The 24,515-nt window shown below is 39.3% G+C and overlaps 1 protein-coding gene across 16 annotated transcripts in view; it reads right to left on the bottom strand.

Moving 5' to 3' along the window:
- The window catches only part of CELF1 (CUGBP Elav-like family member 1), a 61,419-nt gene extending 36,904 nt beyond the window's left edge, over positions 1 to 24,515 (bottom strand). For 3 of the 16 annotated variants that reach the window (XM_027704682.1, XM_027704691.1, XM_027704701.1), the window contains exons 1-3: positions 13,186 to 13,319; positions 12,750 to 12,836; positions 7,968 to 8,008 (exon numbers count right to left, since the gene is read on the bottom strand). In XM_027704682.1, the coding sequence (XP_027560483.1) occupies positions 7,968 to 8,008; positions 12,750 to 12,836; positions 13,186 to 13,188 (131 nt within the window). In that variant the 5' untranslated portion in view covers positions 13,189 to 13,319. The other 13 variants (XM_027704710.1, XM_027704719.1, XM_027704726.1 and 10 more) reach the window with 12 other exon arrangements.

Genomic DNA, 24,515 nt, shown 5'->3' with positions numbered 1-24,515 from the left:
GCATCCAGGTTGTCTTCAGACTATTTTTCTGCTGAAAGATAGTGTTGGTGATGATGAGCTGCTGCTCCGCACAGAATTCCAGCAGAAGGCGTCCACTATTGTTGCAGTTTCCAACACCATGCTTGCCTAATACTCCTTTCCAGGCTTCAAAGTTCTTTCCTACTCTGGCACTGAAATCACCAAGGATAATGATCTTATCATCTGGGGGAACCTTCTGGGTAAGGTGGTGCAGGTTGGTATAAAATTTATCTTTTTTTGGCAGAGTTAGCTTGGAGAGTTGGGGCATATATACTAAAGAGGACAACATGTTGCTTGTTGTGTAGTGGAAAGCATAGGGAAATAATGTGATCAGAATGATGTGTCGGCAGATTTTCAAGTTTAGGGACAATAGTTTTTAATCACGAAGCCAACTCCTGAAAGATGCCTCTCGGTTCTGGGTTTACCTGACCAACAGAGTGTATAACCGGCACCATGTTCTCTAAGGCTGCCTTCCTCATGAAGACGAACTTCACTGAGAGCATAGAATCATACAATGGTTTGGGTTGGAAGGGACCTTAAAGATCATCTAGTTCCAATGCCCTCTGCCATGGGCAGGGACCCCTTTCACTAGATCAGGTTGCTCAGGACCCCATGCAAACTGGCCTTGAACACTTGCAAGGATGGGGCACCCACAACTTCTCTGGGCAGCCTGTTTCAGTGTTTCACCACCCTCACAGTAAAGAATTTCTTCCTAACATCTAATCTATCCTACTCTCTTTCAGTTTGAAGCCATTTCCCCTTGTCCTGTCACTACATGTTCTTGTAAATAGTCTCTCCATCTTTCTTGTAGGCTCCCTTCTGTTACTGGCGTACTGGTGGTACTGGTATCGCTGTGATGCCAAACAGTTCTGCTTTGACTGCCATATATTTATTATTTGTCTGGGCAGTCTAGGTGTCCCTCTTGCTTTTACTTCAAAGAACAAGTCATGAAGTGAATGCATATGAATGCACAACCTTGTAAAAGCTTGTGTGTGGCTATTACCTTCTTAGGCAGTTTGTAGCTCCAAATCAATTTACAAATCACAGCTAAGAAAGCAAAACCTTAGTGACTGATACAACAGCATTTGTCCTCTGAGGAGGAAAGCAGATGGTACTTCATACACAGGGTAGTGGATTCTTGAAACTCCTTGGCAGGAAAGTGCAGATGCAATAAGCTTACATGCATGGAAAACCAAATTGGACAAGTACTTGGAAGGGACCCATCAGAGGCCACCAGACAAACCACAATAGGTTGGGTTCTTCTGAGCTAAAACCAGAGAGGCCGAGAGATCACTGAGTCAGTTTTGTGGTGAAAACAAACACTATAGGTTATCAGCCTCTGCAAACGGTGAAGATAGGTCTGGAACACGCCGAAGAGCAGGAGTATGCCTATGGATTGGTGTTGGGACAAAATAAAAAAATACTATGTAAAAAAAAAAAGAAGAGTTGTCCTGTTAAAGCTACTCAAGAACTGAACTATACATGTTACGTAAATGCTAATTAAAAGTGCTCAACTATTATTGGTGTAACACTAAACCCTCCCCAACACCCCTCCTCCCTCCCCCTCCAAACTACACAAGAAACAAAACCCAAAACCCCATACATCTGGACTTCAGGAAACATGACAGTACAGATAACAACCAGTTTATACACTTTACCTCCTTTTTAAAATGCCTTGCAATTGCTTTCAGTATGCCACCACATAACTGAGGAACAAATTCAATCTGTGATATGCTCAATATCTGGCTCACTCCTGAGGACAACTTACACCAAATGGCAGACGGTAGCTCTGCAATATGAGAGCTTATCTACCAGGAAACAGGGTACAACATCTGTTCAAAGCCAAGAAGCCAAAAACCCCCAGAAACAACAAACCCCAAACCACAACTAGGTCCAGCTCTGTCAGTTACTGCTACCAATAGGACATCTAAAAAGAACATGGAAGAAGCTGAGTTATCAGTCTTAAGACCCTCTTGTAGTATATGAATGAAGTTTACAATGTTTAAGGCAGTGGCCTACAAACTTGTTCAATTTTCCTCTCATCGCCTCCTGATACACTGCCTCTTCATCTGCTTGCCTGAGAGGGGATGTAGGAGTGTGCTGCGAATCTTGACGGGGCTGTGGGTAGTGGAATTTTGTGACGTGAGCAACCCACAGCTCTGTAGACAATGATCTGCTTTTCTAGGGTAGAACAGCTGCACAATGCTACCCTGAGGTTTACTTTCTTAGTGCACAGCTGTCAGCTAACACAGCAGCATGAGGTTGCTAACCCAGTGCTTGGCCCACTGCAGCTGTGTCTGCTACTTCAGTGATGATCTGAAAAAGGCTTGCACAGGCAGGACCAAAGAGAGAAAAAAAAATGGAACAGACTGGCCCATGAGACCATCTCCTGACAGTGACCTAAAACACCCCATCTCCAACCACAAAGTTTCTCAGTACCCTATTGTCAACGAGCAACATGCAAGCTGATAGCCTTCAAAGCATTACTTTGAGGTGTAACACGACTATTATTTCAAGAACCTGTATCTATTTAATTTTTTTCTTACACAAAGACAGAACTTCCAAAGAACTTCAAGTATCTCAGTGTGCAATAGTGCTATTTACAGAGTGAAGACAACTTAATTTAGTACACATGGACTTTTTCCAAAGGCAGCCACTATCTGCTCACCCTGCTTTCAAGGAGAGTACTTGTACAGCACTAGGATAGTAGTCTACTACATTAACACAGTAAATTCAATTAAAAATATGCCCATATAAGTAAAAATCTTCAAATTAAGATAGTTTCCTAGAAGCCCCATCTTCTCTTTGGTGTTTAGTAATCTCCTTCTTATACCTGTTCCCCAATGATACATTACACACTTCCATTAATCTTCACAGAAATAAGAAGAGGTACCTGGGTTGTTTTCTTTCCCTTATACTGTAAGATATTTTCTTCTGCTAGCTCTGATTTTGTAATTAAAGTTGCCAATTATGACCTCCAGAATAGTGATCTGAAATTTATATTAAATTTCTGGTTTTCCCAGATAAATTGTTTTCTTTATCTTGCATATTTCCTTGCCTTTTTCAGACTAAGGGAATGGAGAAGGTGAACTTAAAACACATGACACAGTAAGATTTACTGTGATGCAAAGAAAACAACAAAGGTTGGGCTGAGATGACACTGTATGAAAGTTATTAGACATGAAGCATGGAAGCACACAAAAAAATTGCCAAAAGACTAAATCTTGAACTGGGAGCAATTAATGCCAGGCAACCTCTTATAACATCTGCACCTGCAGAACAGATAACAACAAGCTTTAATGCAGGTTCCCTAGAATAATTAATTTTGGCAAATCACAGACAAGGAGTAAACATCACATGTTTAACCCTCTTTGCAAGACATTTTACAGTTAATAATTGATATTAGGAAGAAGCATTGATGTATCCAGGGCAATTGCTTCTAAAGCAGATGTGTATAGGTTTCTTCCCCTCATTCTAGTACATTAAAAACAACAATAACAAACACAAGTAAAAAAATTAAATTCCTTTTATCCTTACCTGTAGGTTGTGGATTGCTTTTTTTTGTGTGTGTGCGTATAGATGTGAAATGTCTAATTTCAGGTACTGCTTAAGGTTTACAGGAAGGTATGCAAAAGAAAATGTCAGCCTAAAATTGTGGGGTTTCTCAAACATATGCCAAGATTTCACCAGACATAGTTTGAGAAGCATTTTGAGTTTTTATAATCACAGTGCTAGAACATAATAATGCTTGTATCTTGCAAGAGACAAACTATGAAAACCTTAAGTACCTAAGAGACCTTAATGCCATGTAGACACTTTGGCACTGTAGACAGAAAAACTTCTTGAGACAGTAGGAAAAGTGGCTTGTCACAACAATAGTAAGAGGAAATAAAGGCAGCTGTATGACACACAACAGGAGACGAGGCAGGAAATGAGTATAAGAAGTGAGGACATGCATTTCTACCCTCTGGAAGGACAGGGAAATACTAAAAGGCAACAGGATGGAACATTTAAGGCAGCAGCAAGATTTGAGAGTTTTCTCCTTGCACTCTTTGTTTATTGACTGAATTCAGACTCTGAGACACACAGAAATAGAGATGGCAAATCACACTTGCACTACGAGGCTTAAATCTTCAGTAGAAAAGAGTAAGAACATAGGGTTTGGAAGCAATCTTGCCCTTCGGGTTAGGTACAGATCCCACTTACAGTGTCTTTGTCCTCTTTCTCTCCCCAGATGTCGCCTCTGAGCTTACAGAAATGACCTTTCCTAAGAAAGGTCAGAAGTTTGTCTTCAGCTATTTTATCTTTTTGTGCAAGAAACAATCCTGCAAGCAATTCTATGAAATAGAAAACTTATTATCTTTGATTATCTTTGAATCTTTTTACTTTGTAAATACAAACACAAGACCTAGAAATCTGGTTTCAGATAAGACTGTATTTTGCTATCCTTTCCCATATTATAGGAGTCCGCAGCTCCGTACTTAGTCAAAAAGATGCATTGGAAACAAACATTTTGCCATCTCTGCGCTATTTACCAGATTTTTAAGGGCTCAACTACACATTTTAAGGTAGTTTTCTGCCACTGAAAGAGAGACAGAAGTTATTTATCTGAAGGAGCTGGAAATTCACTAGGTCCTGGAAAGCTCTGAACAGTCTGCTTGTCTTCAGCCCAAACATGTCATGATCCATTACAATGGGCAAAGCAACTGCATTTACACAGAGAATTGCTTTGTGGTTGCATATTGCGCCCAGGGAAGACTACAGAACCTGCTAAACAATTCCAGGACAAAACCATGTACAAAGATTGTTATATTAACCTACAAGAGAACCTCAGTGAATCAAAAATGCCTGAAAGTTTTTTGCAAGCAACACACCTCGTGCACATGTAAAGTAAAAAACCTTAAAGTAAGAACTGGTCAGAGTTACCTTTTTCCTTAAGACATATTATGTGTTATCTTACAGGAATAAACTGCATATTATTACTCTCCTTACTGAAATGTCTAGAATAGCAGTCAGACCTCTTTAAAATTTTTTCTGATCAAGTCTTTTTTCTTCTTCTGTTAAGTTTCAAGAGACCTTCTGGACTAAAAGCAGCATGTTTCATTGTCCTTTGCAGCCATCAGAACAGCCACAGCAGCCTTTAATCTCAAATTGTTTCTACTAATAGTACCAGATGCAGTTAATATTATATTGCAAAAAGTCACTATTTCTCTCATTTCATTTTATCCAAAGTACAGCTTTTTGTTGCATGTTATCAGAAGAAATTTCAAATGTAACCCAGACAAGGGCTTTCCAAGAGAGCACACTATGCAGTTAGAACAATAATCGCTGCAATAATTACTACGTAGAGCACCACCTTGGAACACAGTAAGTCATGGCTCTTGGCATGAGGTTGCAAAGGCATAGCACCAGTACTGTCCATGAGGACAGTGGAGATGGGAATGGGATATGTATCCCTGTGAATGCAAGCAAAGATGTGTAGATGCTTAGGGACAGCTTTAGAGGAAGACTTGGCAGTGTTATGTTAATGGCTGGACTATGACCTTAACGGTCTTTTCCAACCTTAAAGGTTCTATGACTGTCCTTTAACAATCTGCAATCTTTTACTGCCCATTTTATCTCCATGTGAAAGGCTTCCACTTCGGAAGGAGCTCAGATCTGCAGAAATTTTATTTGAACACATACATGTTTCAAGTAAAAACAGGTAAGGTGCTATCCTTCATTACACAACATGTTTACAAATGTGTCTCAATGGAGTTTTCATTAGAGCTTACCTTCAGGGAAACAAGAGGATGATCCTCGAAGAGGGGAAGGACAGCAAAATAATATGAATCCTACAGTGCTTTCTACAAAGGCATTTTTGTCCTCCAGCAGAATACCAGCATGGTAAATGTGGATATGACAAGAGTCAATACAAAGGTAGGAGCTCCTCAGTCTTGAAACTGTCAGTGCTCATAAGGCACTGGTAGGACAATATTATTTGACAGAATATCTGTTTAATCTGCTTTGGCAAAGTGTGGCATATAAATGCCTAAACACAAGAAAAAATCCTGAATCTCTGAGTAAACTCTCTGTTCAAAAACTTTTCTGGTTCAAGATAGCATCTACGAGAAAACTGGGGAACAAAATCAAGCGCTATTTCAAAGGCTGATTGATTCCTTATCTCAAAGCAAAGCTGACCCCTCCTCAATTTTTTTCTCTGTACCAGACCAGGCGCAGAATGCCATCAGTTTTATTCTGATATATCTCTGTAGAGTTAATCATCATAAGAGGCATTTCATACTGGGTATGAAATGTAAACAAATGTATACAAACAATTTCATATACCATTATCAGATGTTCAAGACTCCATTCTCTTTCACTTGGACACCTTTCTACATTCACATTTAGATAGATGAACTCAACTTTATTTTGCTGGAAATCATGGATCTTGCAGCAAATAGAAGTGACTTGTTTTCATCAACCAGAAACTTTGTGATTACTTTGCTATCTAAATAATCTGATTATTTCGTTATTTAAGTAATCCAGATCTATGGATTCTGGACCTGTGTTTTGCAATTGGCAGAATCCCATGAGTTTGAAAAACTAGGCCTAATCAGATTAGTCTGTCTCAAAAGATGCAAACTCTTCAGACAAAACCCACAAACAAGGACCAGTATTCTCTCCTTCCAATCTTCTGTATGGTCCTAATGGAGCCGCAAAGGAGTAGGAAGGGCAAAGGTACAAGGCACCAGTCATGTAGGAAAGAAGTTGAGTGTTCTGCAACACACACAATGCCTGGACACAACTGCCCTCAAACTGGTACTTCCAAACACAGAGGTCAATCACCAATTCTCTAAAAAATGAAGGTGTTCCTGGATTTCTTAAACCAGTTTTAGATCTTTCTACCCTGATGAGCAACATATAGAGAGGCAGGATATCCTGCACTTTAAAGACAAATTTGTTTTTCTGTCTGATATAGACATAACTAAATCCTTTCCAATGTATTTATGCAAACTGTAGCAAATGTCTATCTACAGTAGAAAACAACCGTTTCCTCAAGACAATATAAAAACTCAACTCTCCCTGGTTGTCCAAACCAAAGCACACAATCTTTCTGTCATGGCAGAGATGATTAACCAGAAAAGCAAAAATCACCACACTTGATCATGACAGTGTTACTTAACACAGCAGTTACAGGTCAACTGTCATCAGAAGTGAACAGAAACTCTTAAGGTACACAGTTCCAAACAGTCTGATCTATTCTTTTGGTACTTCTCTGACCACACAGTAAATCATTCCAAATTCCTAAACCAGGGAACTAACGATGTGATCACAGAAGAGCTGTTTATTGGGTTGTCAAGCTGACTTTGTCTGCCATGCAAACGACCATGAGAACCAAGCATAACCAAAGGACACAGGCCTGGAAACTCAGTAAGGAAGGGGCAATTGTCTCAGCTGTCACGTGAAACTATATTCTTACTGAACTTCTAGCATTAAGAAAACTGCACTAGAAGATCCTTGCATTTGGATCCAAGCATTTTCACACTAGACTAAGTTCCTATTCCGCTACACATAATCAGATTTGTCTCAGCCTAGAGGAGTTATTACACTAATACTCACCTTTAGAGTTTCATGCACTACAGAATACTGTAGATTTGCTCTGGTCAAGAAATTACTAAGAAGACGTGCATTTCTACTTTGCAGTTATGTTTCTAAAGTTATTAAATTACAGATGGAGTTAAAGATGCCTACTGACTTGGTACTAACAGTACTAAACCGTTAACACTCCCAACCCCCTTTAGCAGTACAAAGGCAGGAAACTGCAGAGTTTAAGGTTCAGGGAGCACTGCTCACTGCAGTGGAAAATGACTGCTTTCATCACTGAATGTAAAAACAACTTCTCTCTAAACATTTGAAAGGAAGATCCAATACACAAATGAGGGATACAAACAGTAGTTGGTTCATACCTGCAGCTATGCACCTCCCTCTTGCCGTTCCAGTCTTCAGTCTAAAAGATAAGGAAAAAACAGATATTGAGAACTCCAGAGTTAAAATCAGATAGCAACAATCACTACAACATGAACTCCATCTTATAAAACACTGAGGACTGTGAAAGTAAAGCATATTTCTAAAAACAGAAGTCATCACGAGGTGCTGACTACCCCCATTAGACTCAAACCTGAAGCTGCATATTTCAAAAATACAGAATAGATTAGAAGGGGCAAAAGAAAGGACTGCAATGCAACACGGCTGAAAACAGAAGTCTTAAAGCTCCCTAATAACATTCAGTGGACTTATCCTACCTGTCTGGCTTTTTGACTGCCACAACAGAAGCAGTTACCAACAGCAGTACCCACAGTCCTAAACTCCTGTATCCCATTATTTTGACAGCTGCAGCCCTAATGGATGACCATGAACCTGCAGGTGGGAACTCTAATGTAAGACTGTATAAATGGAAATGCATCAAATCAGGGAACACAAAGACCACAAAGAATTAACAACTCAAGGAAAAAATGTGATTTCTACATCTTAAGCAAATCATCAACCAGGAACCATACAGATTTTCTGTACTAGCACCTGATAAATAGGGGATGCTACTCCATGATTCACGGCTCTCTTTTTGCAAACTCGGTAATTGACCCACAACACAAACTAGCAGATATATTTAACTATAATCTTTGGATTTTTTTTAGTTGTGGAGTGGCTTTCATTTTTTTTTGTAAATTACACAAAGCTATCTGTGCTCCCACATTTTCGCTACTTTGCAGGCCCCTTTATAACCTTTGTTCTATTATTTATTAATAAATGAGGATAAGTGATCCACATCCTCTTCTAACTTGCCTTGTAATATACTTGTCTCATGTAATATACACATCATCATGTCTTATGCCCTCTTTTCCAAAGGGAGATCTCAAAAATTTTCAATTGCTATTTTGTAGTAATTGTAGTAATTTTCAATTGTTCTAATTTCTTTCTATTTGTTCAATTGATTTATCAAAGTACCATAGCCTCTAAAGCAAAAAAGAATCCTAAACACAAGAACAAAATTAATTTTCTTATAATACTTGTTAAGAACAATAAAAATCAATCATGAATCCTGACAAACACAACTCAGTTATTTGAAATGTGCATTTTCAAAATTATGAATTTATATTTTCTAGAATATTAGTGAAAACTGACTATTGTTAAGGGAACACTTTACATATTTATTTTTGGTCTGTTTCACAACAGCATTCTGAATTATGAAGCTCCAGCTAGTGAGTCAGGCAAATATGTTACCTGAGGACACCTCCTTCCACCTCACCCACATTCCTTTGCTTTTTGAAGTTTAATTACAAGATATTTGTTTATGGCCAAAAAAATGGTCTCAGATTCCTGCTAACAGACCTGCCTTCAAAACATACAGTTTTTTTCTTCTGTTTCTTTTAAACCAAATTTTTGCCAGATATTTAAACCCTATGAAAGTTGTCATATATGCTAAGTTTTGCTCCTTTGGTAATCAGCTTTCAGAAAAAAATGAAATACACAATTTCTTGATCTTGTAAATGCTTAAGAATATCTATAAAAACAAATTTTTTATGTTAAAAAGAAAATATTCCCTTCGCACATGTAGCCATTAATTCACTCTAATGAATTAATTTAAAACTTCAAAGGAACCAAAAGTGCAGCTAACATAGCCAGAGGAACCCATAACTCTTGGACACCTTTGGGAAAAAATATACACCTCATTGAATCAAAGGCAAAATCCAAGACAATAAAAACTTCAAAAACCAAGCAGCAAATCTGACAACCACCTGCAGAAAGCCTGGGAGAATGTTCTTAAATCATAAATTGTTCTATAATGGTTCATTTAATTGCATGCAGAACATAAATACACTGAATCATTTATCCAAGTTTATACATCAGACAAACTTGAATCAAAGGCCAAAGAATCTGACAACTGTATTTTTTCTCAGAAGAAACTGGGACTTGGATATGCCAGATCAAGGTATACAATGTGTGCAACCAGCGCAACACAGCCATTTCTGTAATTAACTGACGTGGCAGAAAGCTCTTGTGCAAATTAGATCCTCCCCAGCCCAGCATTAGATGCTGACAGCCAACTGTTTTCATAGTTGCATGAGTGTAAGCTCTTAGTGGGGTCAGCAAAACACTTAACAGGCATGAATTGAGACATCTTATCATGGCTTTTGCTAAGATTTTTCCTGAAGTTGCCCCCTGACTGAAGTGCTGCATCTGAGTACAGATGTCATTTTCAACTACTGTACCAAGCTGGGAGGAACTAGGACACCACCTGACAACTCCATGTAGAAAACCAAAGGTTTAAAACGTCGATTTAATACTTAGCCCTGCCAGATCTAAGGGTGACAAAATATACTCTCACTGATGAACGGATGTAACTTCTGATACGCAATATAATATAAATAGAATTACAGCTGGTAATGAAAACAAGTGGCTCTAGCCACTAAGTACTAGACAGTGGATATGAGCCCAGTAAGTCTAGGGATGCTACTTTGATACTAAGTGGCAAAACTTCAGTCTCACCAGCACCCAGGACCATCTAAGAGAATACCAGATCATTTAATGGATTCTGATCAATGACATTACTGTCACAGTCACCACTTGTCTAGACTAGTTTGTTCTGATTTCTCATTACACTTTCCAGGAACTAATGTTTATGGGATGTCCAGGTTACCAATGGCAATTAAAGAGGCTAACAGATAAAACAGACCACACGGCTCAACCTCAGATATATCCTGGCGTCAACAGTTTCTCACATAAATCAGCATTCAGTCTGGGCTCACTGCAGATTTACGTATTTTTAAGTACCAATATGACCAATAACAAAAATTTGAAAATATAAAAAGAACTATTTCTTTGGAGGAAGTAAAGGAGGGATATAACAATGCATCACAGAGTGACGGAGCCAAGTGCACTAGTCAGAGTATGAACAGAGAAGCCTATACAAATCAGATAAGTTTCAATTCTATACAGCTTAGGCCACAACCCACACAAAGTGTGTCATTTTCTAGTAACTCTTACTTACCAGGAAGCAAGACAACAGAGATAAGTGAGGAGAAGCTCTTGCAGCATAAAAACCTCACCACGGAAGCAGTCCTACTTTCTTATCAGAGAAATGCCCTTCTACTGCCATCTTTACACCACCCAAACCTCACAGCACCAGGAGTCACGTGTTCACCACGAGGCCACAGCTCCCAATTACTTCATTGCCTGCTCACTTCATTTTTGCAGACAGAGCTCTTGAGTACTGTTTTCCCCAGTGCTGCCAGCACAAATACTATCAGGCATACAGGTTAGCAGGCAATCTGTACAGTTAGCAAGTAGACCAGTTGAATTACTCACAACAGTATGTTCCACTATAAGAATGTAATTTTTTTTTAATATATAGTAAGAACAGAATGAAGAGAAGAGGTGCACATTTTGGGACTACTGCAGATTAAGACAAAAAGAAAAGAGAGTTAAACATTTAAAATGCTATGCTTCAAGTTCCTCTAACCAGGACATCATAAAATACTTAACACTTGGCATGCTGACCATATTTGCAACGTCTGTTCCATGCCCAGTCAGCAATTACAGCCCAAACATTCCCAAGACCGATCATTAAGCCTCACAACCCATAATGAAAGGGTCAAGAGACACACTTTAAGAACGCAAAACAATCCTATGATCTACTGTTGAAAACATGAGACTGGGACTTAGAAGATATCAGTTATATTAACTATGGGTTAAATAGCATTTGACAAGTCACTTTTTGGTACTAAGAGTTTCCATTTGCATAATATTATAATCTTTTTTATTTTGTGAAAAAGTATTTTGAGAACTAGTGACAGAGTGTATTGATAAGAAAATATCATCACGCTGTTACAGTTGCATCTCAGTTGAAAACCTAGTAAACAACTTCACAAAAAAATGTCCACAAAACATCTGTCTGTTAATAAAACCCAAAGAATCTCACCAACAAAAGATTTAAGCTTGCTATCTCCATCCAGATTATGGCATTAAGGGACTTTCAAAATATATCACAAGTTACAAATACAAAACAAAAGCAACATATCATCTACTTTTTGAATGAAGATTCGAAATATTTAGAAAACATGCATTCATGTTTTGCTTTATGGATACTGTACACACCGCAGCAAGACCTATCAAATGTAGCAGTTTTATATCTTCTTTTGAGTAGAAGATTGAGGTTTAGTGAACAGAAACAATATTTTCAGTTTAACCACTGAACCTACTCCTAGAAGCAACTGAACTTTAGCTGAACTTTAACAACCTCATCCATCTCAGCCACAAGACTAACACTTTCACTTTCCTATCATTAAAAGTAAAGTAAAAAAGTTTTGATGGGAAAATCATCCCTGTGCAATGATTAGACAGATGCATTTTGCACAGCTTTGTGTTAAAAATTCAAGGTACTTACATAACTTTCTTCTGATTGCACAAAAGGGAATAGATTCAAATGCAGAGAAAAAAGATCCTCAAGTGCAATCACTATTCTGTATTATCACACCTGAAATACTAAAAGAGGACACAGTGCACATGGTCGTTTCCAGCATCTACTGCCAGTTTCAGAAGAAAATAATTTTGAGGTGTCCCAATTTTGAAAGATCAGAATTAATCTGGATGCAAAATTCTGAGTAGGCCTGAAATTCTGTATTTGCAAAATGTTTACGTATAATCACTTATATTTTATTTCAAAGAAGCACAACTAAGAAAGACTGATTTACCTTAAGCTTGTATGTGCGTCTTGCTTGGCTTATATTAGACAAATACTTGCCATGAACTCTACCGTGCAGAATCTGCCATTGCCACGCCTGCAAACCAAAGAGTAAAAATATGCTCAATTATTTTTATCTTTATTTTGTAACAGGTACATGGTCAAACCCTTTGTAGCAGTAAATGGATAGTCTCAAATTACACTCATTTACATCTGCAAAGAATTGAAGTCACTGCTCTATTATAACAAATGAATACTGATTCAAATCACTTTCAACAGCAGACAGTTTTCACTAACATTTAAAGAGACTTAATATTGGTGTGTAGAGCTGAAGCTTTAAAAAGTATTTCACGCCATTTTTCTTAAGAGGCAAATGCTGGCGTTTCTGTGGGAAAATCAACTTAGGAATGTCCCGACTTTTATTAAAAAATTTAATAAAATCTAACCATTTCACTGTAAAGCAGTTCTTACTGAGCTTCTACTCCAGCTCTGAAGGTTTCCAATTTGTCATCATTTTTAGCATCATTTGTATATACTTCAATTTCTTTTTTTGCAACATTTACTACCCTCTTCATTATCTTTATATAGTACCTAAAGCACACAAACAACTGTAAATAATACAGAAAAAACAAAAAAATCTGCATTAATTTACAATCTCCTGAAAACACATGAATGTATAAACACATGCAGCACCTTGAACCATTATTTGTCTGACTACTATTCACAAATGTGATGTCACATTTTAAATTAACTTTTCCCTGTCTGAAGCAGCTTTCATTCTTAGTTATGAACATCTAATAGAATGTTTTTCCTACTGGTATCAGCAGCCTTTTAATACACAAACTACCCTTATGGCCCACTCTGTGACCCTGAAGCACCCTCTCCAGGCTGCTTCTCTCCGGTGATTGATGCTCACTGACTCTCGTGCCAGCACAGCTTTGCTTGCTCCTTTCTCTTCCCAAGGCCTCAGAAACCCTCCCTGCTGGATCCGCAACCTGATCTTAGACTGAGGGGAGAAGGATAAAGAGTATCAATGCACTTTGCCAAGAACCAGAGTCAGTACTTGCTTGAAGTCTTACGCACGTATTTTCAGATGTTCTTCACTTTACACACTTATCCATCAATTCTTTCCATTCACTTTTCCTGGAAGGCACAGTATAACATCAGCTGGTTTCCACTGCTAGCAGAAGGAGATTCCAGAAACTTTATGGCAAAAACAAGTGCTATAAATACAGTTTTGGCTGCATGAGGAGTCAAAACAGACATAAAATCCTCACATATCTTGCTGGATTCTCATGGTTGCTATACCTTGTACCTAAATTCTGGAAGTACCTTAGACTGTCACATATAAGGTTTTGATTCAGGGAGAGTATATGTGGCACATTATTTTCTCTCTGTCCTCACATCAGAAAAGCTCACTGATTTCTTCCCAGATGAACAGCAAGCTTCTCTGTACAGCAGTATCAAACACAGTGTGTATCAAATACCGCCTTCATGAAGTATATTAAGACAACATTTAGTACTTCCCAGTAGAGAACCAAATTACATGTGCCATAGTAGGTAACACAGGTAAACAATTCTTACTTAATTTTTTTGGGTTATATTACAGAGAGGACTGGGTACAGCTCTCCAGAAACAGAATAGATCAAGATATTCCTACTGTAGATTCAATTTAAGCTGATGCTCTTGCCAAAAGAATAGTGCACAACTCTTTCCTCACCAGCTATCCATCCCCACCTCTGTATAACAAGCCTGAGAAAGGAAATGGGCAAGGTGTGATTAAGGCTACCAACAACAACATGAATATAATAGTTTTAATCCAAGCATGCTCCCAGATTGAATTCACTGCACAACCACACATAGTCTTAGTGGCACAAAGGAAGCGAAAAACACAAAGATGGCACGATACTTTCAGAGCAATACTGGCAGATGCTCATTTAAATTACTCATGGAACTAGATACTCAGATTTAGGTGCTGAATTTCACATCATTAATTCTCTACTGATTAATTCTTTCTAAAGGCCTCAAGTGACAAAGAAGGCTTCCACTGCTTCTGTTAAAAAACCATTATACTTCTAAGAAGCACATACATGCTCTTCCATATAATCACCTTTACTGTCCCAATTCTTTGTCAGTGGACTGTATCTGATATTTAAAGACATAGCATTCACTATCCTTGATTAAACTATATGATTCAGCTTTTTAAAATCACAAGTAAATATTCTTTAACTTTCATTTATTCTTCCTGGAGTTTAATACCTGTAATTGCTTTCCAACAGCAGTTATAAGTTTCATTAATTTCAAATGAACACTGGACTTAATTCCAAATTCCCATAATCTTCCCACATTTCCAGTCTTAACTTAACTTTATTATTCAACTGCATGATTATGACATTAAAAAAACAGAATTATTTTTGTAAAAAATAAAATAGGGCAAGAAGAAAATAAAAAATTATCCCTACCTGTAGAATTTCAGTACCTTCAAAGGACATCAGACAGAAGTTAATTTTTCATTTGTCTCCAATCCTGATTAAATCTTTTCTGCAAACAGGGTAACACAGCCAATCTAGAATGGATTACCCAAACTCATAGTATATTTGGCAAATAAGATTTCCTGTCTTGACAGCTTATCTTAGGTCTGAACAATGTCACTTTCTTATATGTTGCCTTCAGGAAGATTCTTACAAAATGGTAAGATTAAAATTCCCTAGTGCCACCCTATAGCCTATCTTTCATCTACTCAATGCCCTAGGTGCAAATATGTTTATTCAGTGTTCTACCCATTTATCATGACATCTTTCACAGAATGGACACAGTATTTTTTAAACATGCAATAGTGCACTTCCAAGAGGCCTTTGTGACTGCCTAATCATATTCCTGCTACAAGACTACAAAAAAAAAAAAAAAAGGTAAGTATGCTACCAAAAAGCACTTCAAAGTAGAGGAATTACAAAATCCCAACCACCGGCACCGAACAGTACCAAGAATTACCTTTCACTGGTAACTCATACAAATGAAAAGATATCAACTAAGGAGTCAGGAAGTGGAAAAGTGGGAAGAAAAACAGGCAGCAGGCCGAATTCTGGCAGAGGATGCCAGAATTAGGAAAAACGTCAAGACACTTAAAGCAACAAGCTTAGCATCCCAGAAGCTGCATATTCTTAGGTTTTCCAGATGAACACAGAACAATTATTGCAGTGTGTCCCCATTAAAGAAAGAATGATTGGAAAACAGACACACAACAAAGTTGCTTGAGTTCAAGCCGTTCAAGAAGATGACCCTCTGTCACAGGTCCCTGCCTGCAGACATCAGTGCGATTCAGATATTGCCAGGCAGCTGAGAGCCACCAATGTGCCACTAAAATTTGCTTCTTCCAAATTCAAGACACACAGCTTTCTCAGGAGGATATACACTGAAGACACTGCAGTGGTAGGAAAGAAAAATAATTCAGACTGAGTTTATGGAATATGGTCCTCAAGAATGATTTTAGCAAGATGCCGACTTCTATTTCGCAACTGAAACAACGTTTTCCTTGCTCAAATTCCATAACCAAAAGGCCTGATGCCTATTTGCATAGATATTCAAAAGGCAGGAGAATTTGTAAGTGGACAGTATTCTCAAACAAACTATTTCTCCCTTTCCCTCTTTCTCTTACTCAAAAAAATTACTGCCAATGTTAATGGTGTATCCAGTTGCTGCCACAATTTCGAGCACCTTTCTGCTACTCAAAGAACAGTTCACTACCAGCAGCTAACAGACTTTCTGTACTATTTGTTCACCTGATCTACTCCTTCAAAAAGCAATTGTGAATAGTCATCATCCCAATGCGTGCAGGGCCTTAATACAAAGTTTACACAAGCACACAGTCAGGAAAGTCTTAGCTACAAGTTTCCAGTTCTTCCTAACAAGGTATTTCCCCCAAACCCCATCCCTCAATACCAACTCCTGATTCCCAACTAGGCAGGGCAGGGTCTAGCTCCTCATTAATCCCCATTGCCCATAACAAGCAAAGACACCACTCAGATCTTCCAGGACAGGATCTAGTTTTCATTAATCTTCAAGGCAGACAGTGACAACAGACCTTTTATGGAAAGATACAGGCCCTGGCTAATCACACCCCAAAGCAGGAAGGGAGATTGAAATCCTCATCCCAGAATACAGCAGCTCTTTTGGAGATTAAATCTGTCTGTATCCTTCTGATGCCACTGCCATTCACTACACACATACTGTCCCTGCAAGACAACTGCCTTCCCTCCTCTGCTCCCTGTCCCTAGACTCCTAAATTTGAATGAACTGCATTTTACAAAAAAACAACATCCACAAACAGATCACCTTTCACTTGGAACTCCAGTCCTCCCCAGAGATGCAGACAGACAGACAGACGGATGTAACAGAGACTGTAAGCCCTGGCTCTCAATTCTGCTCAGCAAATGCCCACCAGGCCAGCCATACTGCTTAGTTATCCAGTGTGCTGCTGCTGGACAAATATAGAAAGCAGAAAGTGGAACAACCGTTTCAGCAGAAGAGATTCTGCTCAGCTCTGCGAGAGGGAGGAGCAGGAGCTGAACCAGCCGAACTGCTTTACCCATACATGGTCTCTGAAAGAGACCATTGCTAAGACAAGTTCCTTTACACACGCACAGCCTCATTCACTGTCACACTGTGCAAGAAGGAAAAGAATTAAAGTGTACAAACTTAAAGGAGTTACTGCTTAGAAATTAGTTCCAAGTACGTTTTGCTTTATTCACCAACAGAATCTGGGCAGCAACTCCAAAACAAGACAAAAATCTATGTTCCAGAGAATCCCCACATCCACCAGCATTTCAAGAACTACTGAACTGGCAAGGTCTTCCTTGTTGCTTTTGGACACACATTCACATATTAAGTTCTTGGTTTGACCTTCTTCCCCCGCAGCCGAAACTGAATTATAGCCATCTTTTTAAATCCTTCTCCCTTCTTAAGTGTTGCCCTAAACCAGCAACCATGACCTTTCTCATTGGCTGATACTAATTACTATGGTGATCTGCTATAGCACGTCTGCTTTCCCAGAAGTCCTTTTTGCCAGTGTTTAAACACAAACTAAAACTTTTTCTACGCATTCTTCTTAAAAACAGAAAAAAATTCACTTCTATGCAGCATCCCCTTCTCTCTCCACCTGCCCCATCCCTTTTCATGTTCTGGCATGGAAGGAGCAAGTGTAACTGAAAACCCAAATCCCTAGGAATTCAAAGAAAAAAATAAAATAAGGGGCATAGTTTATGACTTTTTTTTTTAGTACAGAAGTATGACAGTCTGCAAACTCAAAAGCAATTTCATTTATATAAAAAACTAAATTTTTTCATGAGAGATTTATTACCCTATGCTGCTGCCTATTTCTTCTACTTGATGTATCCCACATTTTTGTGGTGATACAAAACTACTTTACAGAAGTTACCAGAAAAGTTCTCTCATATAAATAATTGGAAGCTGCAACTTGCAGCTATATCAGGAATGTAGTAGCCAATTCAGAACTCAGAGAAGTACACTAGTCAGGCAGTTCTGTTAATGTAACTTGCAAGTAGATATAAAGGTGCTGGTATTTAAACCAACAATCTCGTTATGTTTTCAGATTTCTCATCACTGAGATAATGCTTTAGGTTGCCTGCAAATTCCGGAAGACACCAGAATACTCTGAATTAGCTCTACACCTAAGCATAGCCTAAATTATTTTCCTCACAAAAATGCTCCCCATGAAATGTCTATTAAACTCAGTCTTGAAAGAAATGAAAAAATACTTTTAAACCCAAAGAAATGTAAAGCAAATTTCTACATCAAAGAAGTAGCATCAAAGCAGCTTCCACACTGCTAAATACAGATAGTACCACCTACAGCCATTCTCTACTAGCGATCAAATTCTGGCCACGAATGCACAATTCAAAATGTAACTTGGGTGGTTTTACTCCATAAATATCAGAATATCCTCACTTAACTTTTCTTAAGTCACCAAAGCATATAATCATGGATTTCTGAGCGGTCAAAACTGCTTTAGAGAAGTAAATATACAACCTTTTTTTTCCTCCCAAAGATTTTGCATATTCATAATTTTTAACAGTATCACTTTTAATGTCACTTAGGACTGTGCAAGGAATCTTTACTGTTTCATGAATCATGCTACACATTGTACAGTCATAAAACAATGACAACCAAGACAAGAAAAAACTCAAAGAAATACAATTCTTCACTACATTGACCTATCATCCAGATGTATGCTTTTTAATTCAGGAGTTTAAACAGAGAATAGGAATTTTTTCAAGGCAAATAACAAGGAAGCAGAGGTAAGTTGGCAAAAAGATTTTAAGACAGTGGAATAGTAGATAGTGGATAGCTTAGGAAAATGAAACTATAAGTGAAGAATTACTTCTACACTCTGTTGTACCCACATGAAATGCAAAAGCTAGATGTGGCATTCAAAATATATCTTCTCTTCCTGAAAGAGCAATATTTCATTGCCTTCTGAAGAATCATTTGTCAAAGCTTTATCTTGTAAGATTTTTCAGATAATAAGATGCGTGGTGTCCATCCTGCAAACCTCTACATATATTAAGAAAGATGCTATCATTTTTGTATGTAGACTTGGACATTGTCTGCTAAATACTTCATCTGAATTACAAGCTTCATAAATAACCAACTCCTCTGCTTTGGAAAAAACCAGACATGAATATTCCCTTTCCAACAGTGTAAAAGATTTGCGGATAGCATGCATTTGTTGGAATATCTTTTGAACTGCATAGTTCAAGGCAAAAATAGCAGAGAATATTCATGGATTCAGTCAAAGCCTGAATTCTAAATTATAAGATGTTTGCAGAACAACAGTTTTACTTTGACATGTGAGGTGCTGAAATCTAGTGGATAACAACCGCATTATTTTTGTGAAAGGTGCAATACGAAACAGCCCGCAGACAGAAATGAAAACTACCAGAAAGTGCAGTTTTAATGGTGGTGAAAAAAAGAAGCCAAGGTCCTGAAAAACTCACATGATTCGAAGTAAAAACAATGTAAGACATCCACCTGAATTATTATATGAATTGGGAGAGCATTCAGCTCTGAGAGAATACACAGTATGCAAGTATTAAAAAAAACCCCCTGTCTGCAAAGGAAAGCCTGCCAGATACCATACCAGCATGACACTAGATACTCAACAAACACTCATCCTCTCATCCACGTGCTCATTCAAGATCTCCTTGAGGTGTGCTGCTGAAAAGGACAAAGAACCCAATGTGCCTGCTCATTTGCATGGAATTCAGCAATACTCAAGCCAGTTATTCCAAGTTATATTTACAAGTAATTTAGTCAAACCGACGTTAAAATTCCACAGAGATACGATTTTAAGCCGAGTTTATATAACCTTAAATTCACCTGTAACTTTAACACTGCAAGCCAAATCATTAAATCAGTTATAAATCTACTCTACATCAGTACAGACTCATTATCAAAACTCACAGTTTGTCAGTTTGCCACTCATACTCTGCCTCTAACAGAGCAGCCAGTAAGCCAGCATATCTTTTCTAAAATCAAAACAAAACCCAGACCATGATAATACTAAGTATACTGAATATGAAAGGGTAATATGCACACACGGGACAGACAAGACTACTTGTGCACAAGGATTTCACTTCTGGCAGAAGGCTTTCACTTACATATATTTCTGTGACAAAGTGCATCATCTAAACTGAAATTCCTTACTAAAACTTGAAAACTACTGAAGACTTCTGTTCATCCATCTAGTTGCTCACTGTTTATACTGACTTCAGTTAGCAACAATGCCTTTTCTTTCAAAATGCACAGAGCTAAGATAGCTGAAAGTTTTAAGCTATTTAAGATGTCAGAAAAAAGACTCCCTTTCCCTGGGATGACAACTGCTGCACTATATTGCTGTCGAACAAATAAGCCTGCTCTATCACAGTTCAGACTTGCGAACTATTCCTCCCTACAGCAAAGCATTTGCAGGCTAATTGGCACTGCAACTTTAAAGTAGTTTACATTTTCTCCCTTGTTCTATCTAAATTTCCTGCTTTGACCTAATGCATATTTTAGCTTTGCACGCTTGAATCTTGCATGAGGTGCAAACGATGATATTCAGTTGATGTTTTGGAAATCTCTTGAAAATGTGAATGCTAAAGCTCCCTCTTTTCACTGTTACGCCCCAAAGTGTCTTGGCACCTTTCTAAAACAGCAGAAAAATGGTATCTTGCATTTTTTTGTATAGCAAGATCTATAATGACAACCATCTCTAATGACTGGAGGAAGGGCAATAAAACTACAAGTTACTTTTTTCAGTCAAGATAATCTCTCTTGCCTCAAGAAGTCTTGTAACAGGATCACATCTCAAGATTCTGTGCTGTGATACTTCACGAGAAAAACCCATTAGAGGCCCTAGATAACTCTTCTCAAATTACAACTCCCATTCTAATAAACCCTGAAGTATTTTAGTCTGCTTTGATTTACACTGTTTTTTCTCTCCTGCCAAATGCCTGATCAATGGATAAAAATGATACTTTCTTGCCAGAAGACAGTTACCAAGGCAGTGAATAACTCCTTCCTGAAGGACAAGAAGCAATACCGAACATGCCCAAGTTGAAACAAAACATTTAAGACATTCATGGCAAGACTAAAAAATAAGAGTGCAGAAATATAGATCTCAGTCTGTTGGACTACCGCTGCTGTTTCAGTAACCAAACTCACATTATGACTTGGAAAACTGGACTGCCTTGTGGACATATTGCTGAACAACAGTCTCCAGTTCAACAGTCTAACCAGTGGGTTCTTAGATCCCAGAGTTAGAGACTAATAACCAGGAAATCTCGAAAAGGATGAGAATTTGTATCACTTCCCATCTAGTCTAAAAAAAAGGCACTAAAGAAGAAATTAGAGCAGGCACTCTGAAAAGACTTGTGGCAGATGACTCAGTAACTGATAATCCACAACTTCATTTCTGAAAAATAAGCAAGAAATAGTTAAGGAGCAACCTGCTCATAACGAAGTTTCTTAATAAGTTCAATTAGGCACTAGATTACAGGTAGAATCTTATTTAACTCAATCTGAATCTAAATATTTAAGAACCACATAACATCTAGCTTTTATGAAATTCAACTAATTCAGCATATTGTTAGCAATAATTTCAGAAGAAAATTTACACAATATTACAAATATTTCTCTTATATTAATACTTCTCTTATGCCAAAGCACTGTACTTTGTTTCAACTAATGATTCTTCAATTGATGTAAAGGTTACTTGTAAGTTACAGATTTATTATTAATGAGAAAGACAATTATTGTATATCTACGATACTGCCACCTTTCTTGCTTTCCCATTTAGGGAAATAGTGCCAGGCAGCATGTTTTCAGAATCCCTACTCGTAACAGAAGAAATAAAAGTCAAAGACGCCTTCCTCTTACCAGATAAGGATCATCTTACAAGTGTATCGAATTGCGAAGGACTAGCAAAAATCTGAATACACTACTAAGCACTCAGTAATACCATGGAGTTCTTTACTTGTCTTCCATTGTGAAGGATGGATAAGTTCTTCCCAATATTGTAAGCCATTTACTTTCAAAACAAAACTACCTAACACATAAATTTTCACGTTTTAATGTTCATGATTTTAGGATAATCACTTTTCAATCCTCTATTTTTCTACAGATGCTGTGTTCCTACTTTCTTCTGCATATAAACGGAATTTCCTAGGCCTGCATCAACTATTTTGCTTCAAAGACCCCCCCCCAAAAAAAGTAGATACAAAAGGGCAAACGTAACTAAGCAAGTAGGATCTGGGACTGATTTTTCCCTAATGTAACATTAGAGACTTTGACAAGGAAAGAAAAAACACAGCCATCCAAGAGTGATCATTCAGAAAGTGTGAACACACTCCACAAAATAGCCTACACTTTCCCAGAATAAGTATCACCAATAACTTTGAATGTGAGCACGGGCTGAAAGAGAACGGTAAGCACCTTAAGAAAAAATGGTTCTTTACATCACCGTATTTTAAAATCCCTATTTAGGAATCTTACTGGTGCTATATATCTGCACCCATGTCCCTGAGCAGACATAAGAATCATGCTGCTGCCCTGGGGGGCTCTTCATCGGCAGGAATGCAACTGAACATACTAAGCTGCCGGATGCAATCTCTACCCACCAGAATATTTCCTGTCTCAGTCTAAAGATGTATTTATTAATATTAAACACCTACTACAGCAGCAGGATTTCCAACAACACTGCCTCTTAAATACTTGGGTCCAGACACAACTCGAGGAAGATGTATCTCACATTATGCAGAGATCCCAAGAAAAGAGCTGAGGGGAATGGAAAAAAAATAAAAATGTGATGCGTTTGTTATGGCTATGCAATGCCAAGTCAGTGCAGTAAAATCTATCTGTTGAACTACCCTATAGAAAAACAATAGAGAAGACAGCAAAAGAGACCAGGAGACAATTTAGCAATTTTTTGTGATCACTGGTACAAAGAGCAGGACTGGCAGGACATACATACACAAAAAATAAATTAAAAACAGAAATTAAAGATACTCAGAAAGTTCAAGGTCTTGTGAGCCAGAAGCAAAGCATACTTCAAGATATAAATCCCCACCAAATACTTCTTTAAATCAAGCGAACTCCTGGTGAAACACACCCAACGACCACACTCAAGCAGTAACATACAAGAAAGCTGCAACATCCGAAAAATGTTCCCCGACAACTTCTGGCAGAAGAGAATGCCTGTATCTCAAAGGTGAAAATGGGCCACAATTCCTCAGGAATTTAAAGGAGTGAAGGTTCCACACTTTATTAGAATGCTGCTTCTCAAGTTCCTACTCATAAACAGTCCTATAAAAATCGCACGCGGTTATCAACCTTTATTTCTTCTTCAATCACCTATCATCTATTTTATGCTCCGTCTCCCCTGGGTTTTATATTCCTCTTCCTACTTCATTCCAGCAGTGTCTGTCACGCCTTCTCACGCTTGAGGCTGCAATTCCTCACACTGTGCCGAACTCCAATTTCCCTGATCGCGCTTCTCGTACACCCGACTAACCTCCACTCCCTGGTGCACCAGCACACGTTTCACTGCTCCAGAGGACAGACCCCACCGTGCCGAAGACAGCAGGGAACCGCACGCCAGTTGCTACGATAAGCGCCCAGCCCAGCAGACCGGCGGCGGCCGAACCCGGGGGAGCCGCTCCCCCGCCCCGGGGTCCACCCGGCTCCGCCGCAGCCCCCCCGGCCCCAATGGCGCCGCCGCCGCGGGCCGCGCTCGCCCCCGCCGCGCCCCCGCCACCGCCCGCGGCGCTGTCAGCGTCCGGATCACACACGGCACCCGGCAGTCTCCGGCCCCGGGCCCCGCCGGGGCGGCACCGCCCCGGGATGGCGCACACAGGGCGGCGGCGGCTCCCCCGCGGAGGGGAGCGGGGCGGTCGCCGCGGCCCTGCACGAGCGGCCTCGCGGCGGGAGCCCCGGGGAACCGGGGGCGAAGGGGAAAGGAGCCGTTACCTGCGCGAGGCGAACCGCGCTTCCTGCCGGCTCGGCTCGGCCCCGCCGTGCCCGGCCCGAGCTCCTCCCGGCGGCGCCGCCCTCACCTGCCCCGGGATCCGCCCGCGCCCGCTCCGCTCCCTGCGCCGCCTCGGGCCGGCTCCGCAAGATGGCGGCGCTTCCGGGAGAGACCACGGCGAGCGCGGGGTGGGGGGGCCGGGGCGGTGCTCCCGCTCCCGCCCCCCCCGAGCCCCCCCCGCCGCTGCGCCCCCGC

The sequence above is a fragment of the Neopelma chrysocephalum genome, unplaced genomic scaffold (assembly GCF_003984885.1).
Source record: "Neopelma chrysocephalum unplaced genomic scaffold, ASM398488v2 Primary Assembly neopelma1_24, whole genome shotgun sequence".
In the NCBI taxonomy this organism is placed as follows: Eukaryota; Metazoa; Chordata; class Aves; order Passeriformes; family Pipridae; genus Neopelma; species Neopelma chrysocephalum.
This window is presented reverse-complemented; position numbering and strand designations above follow the sequence as displayed.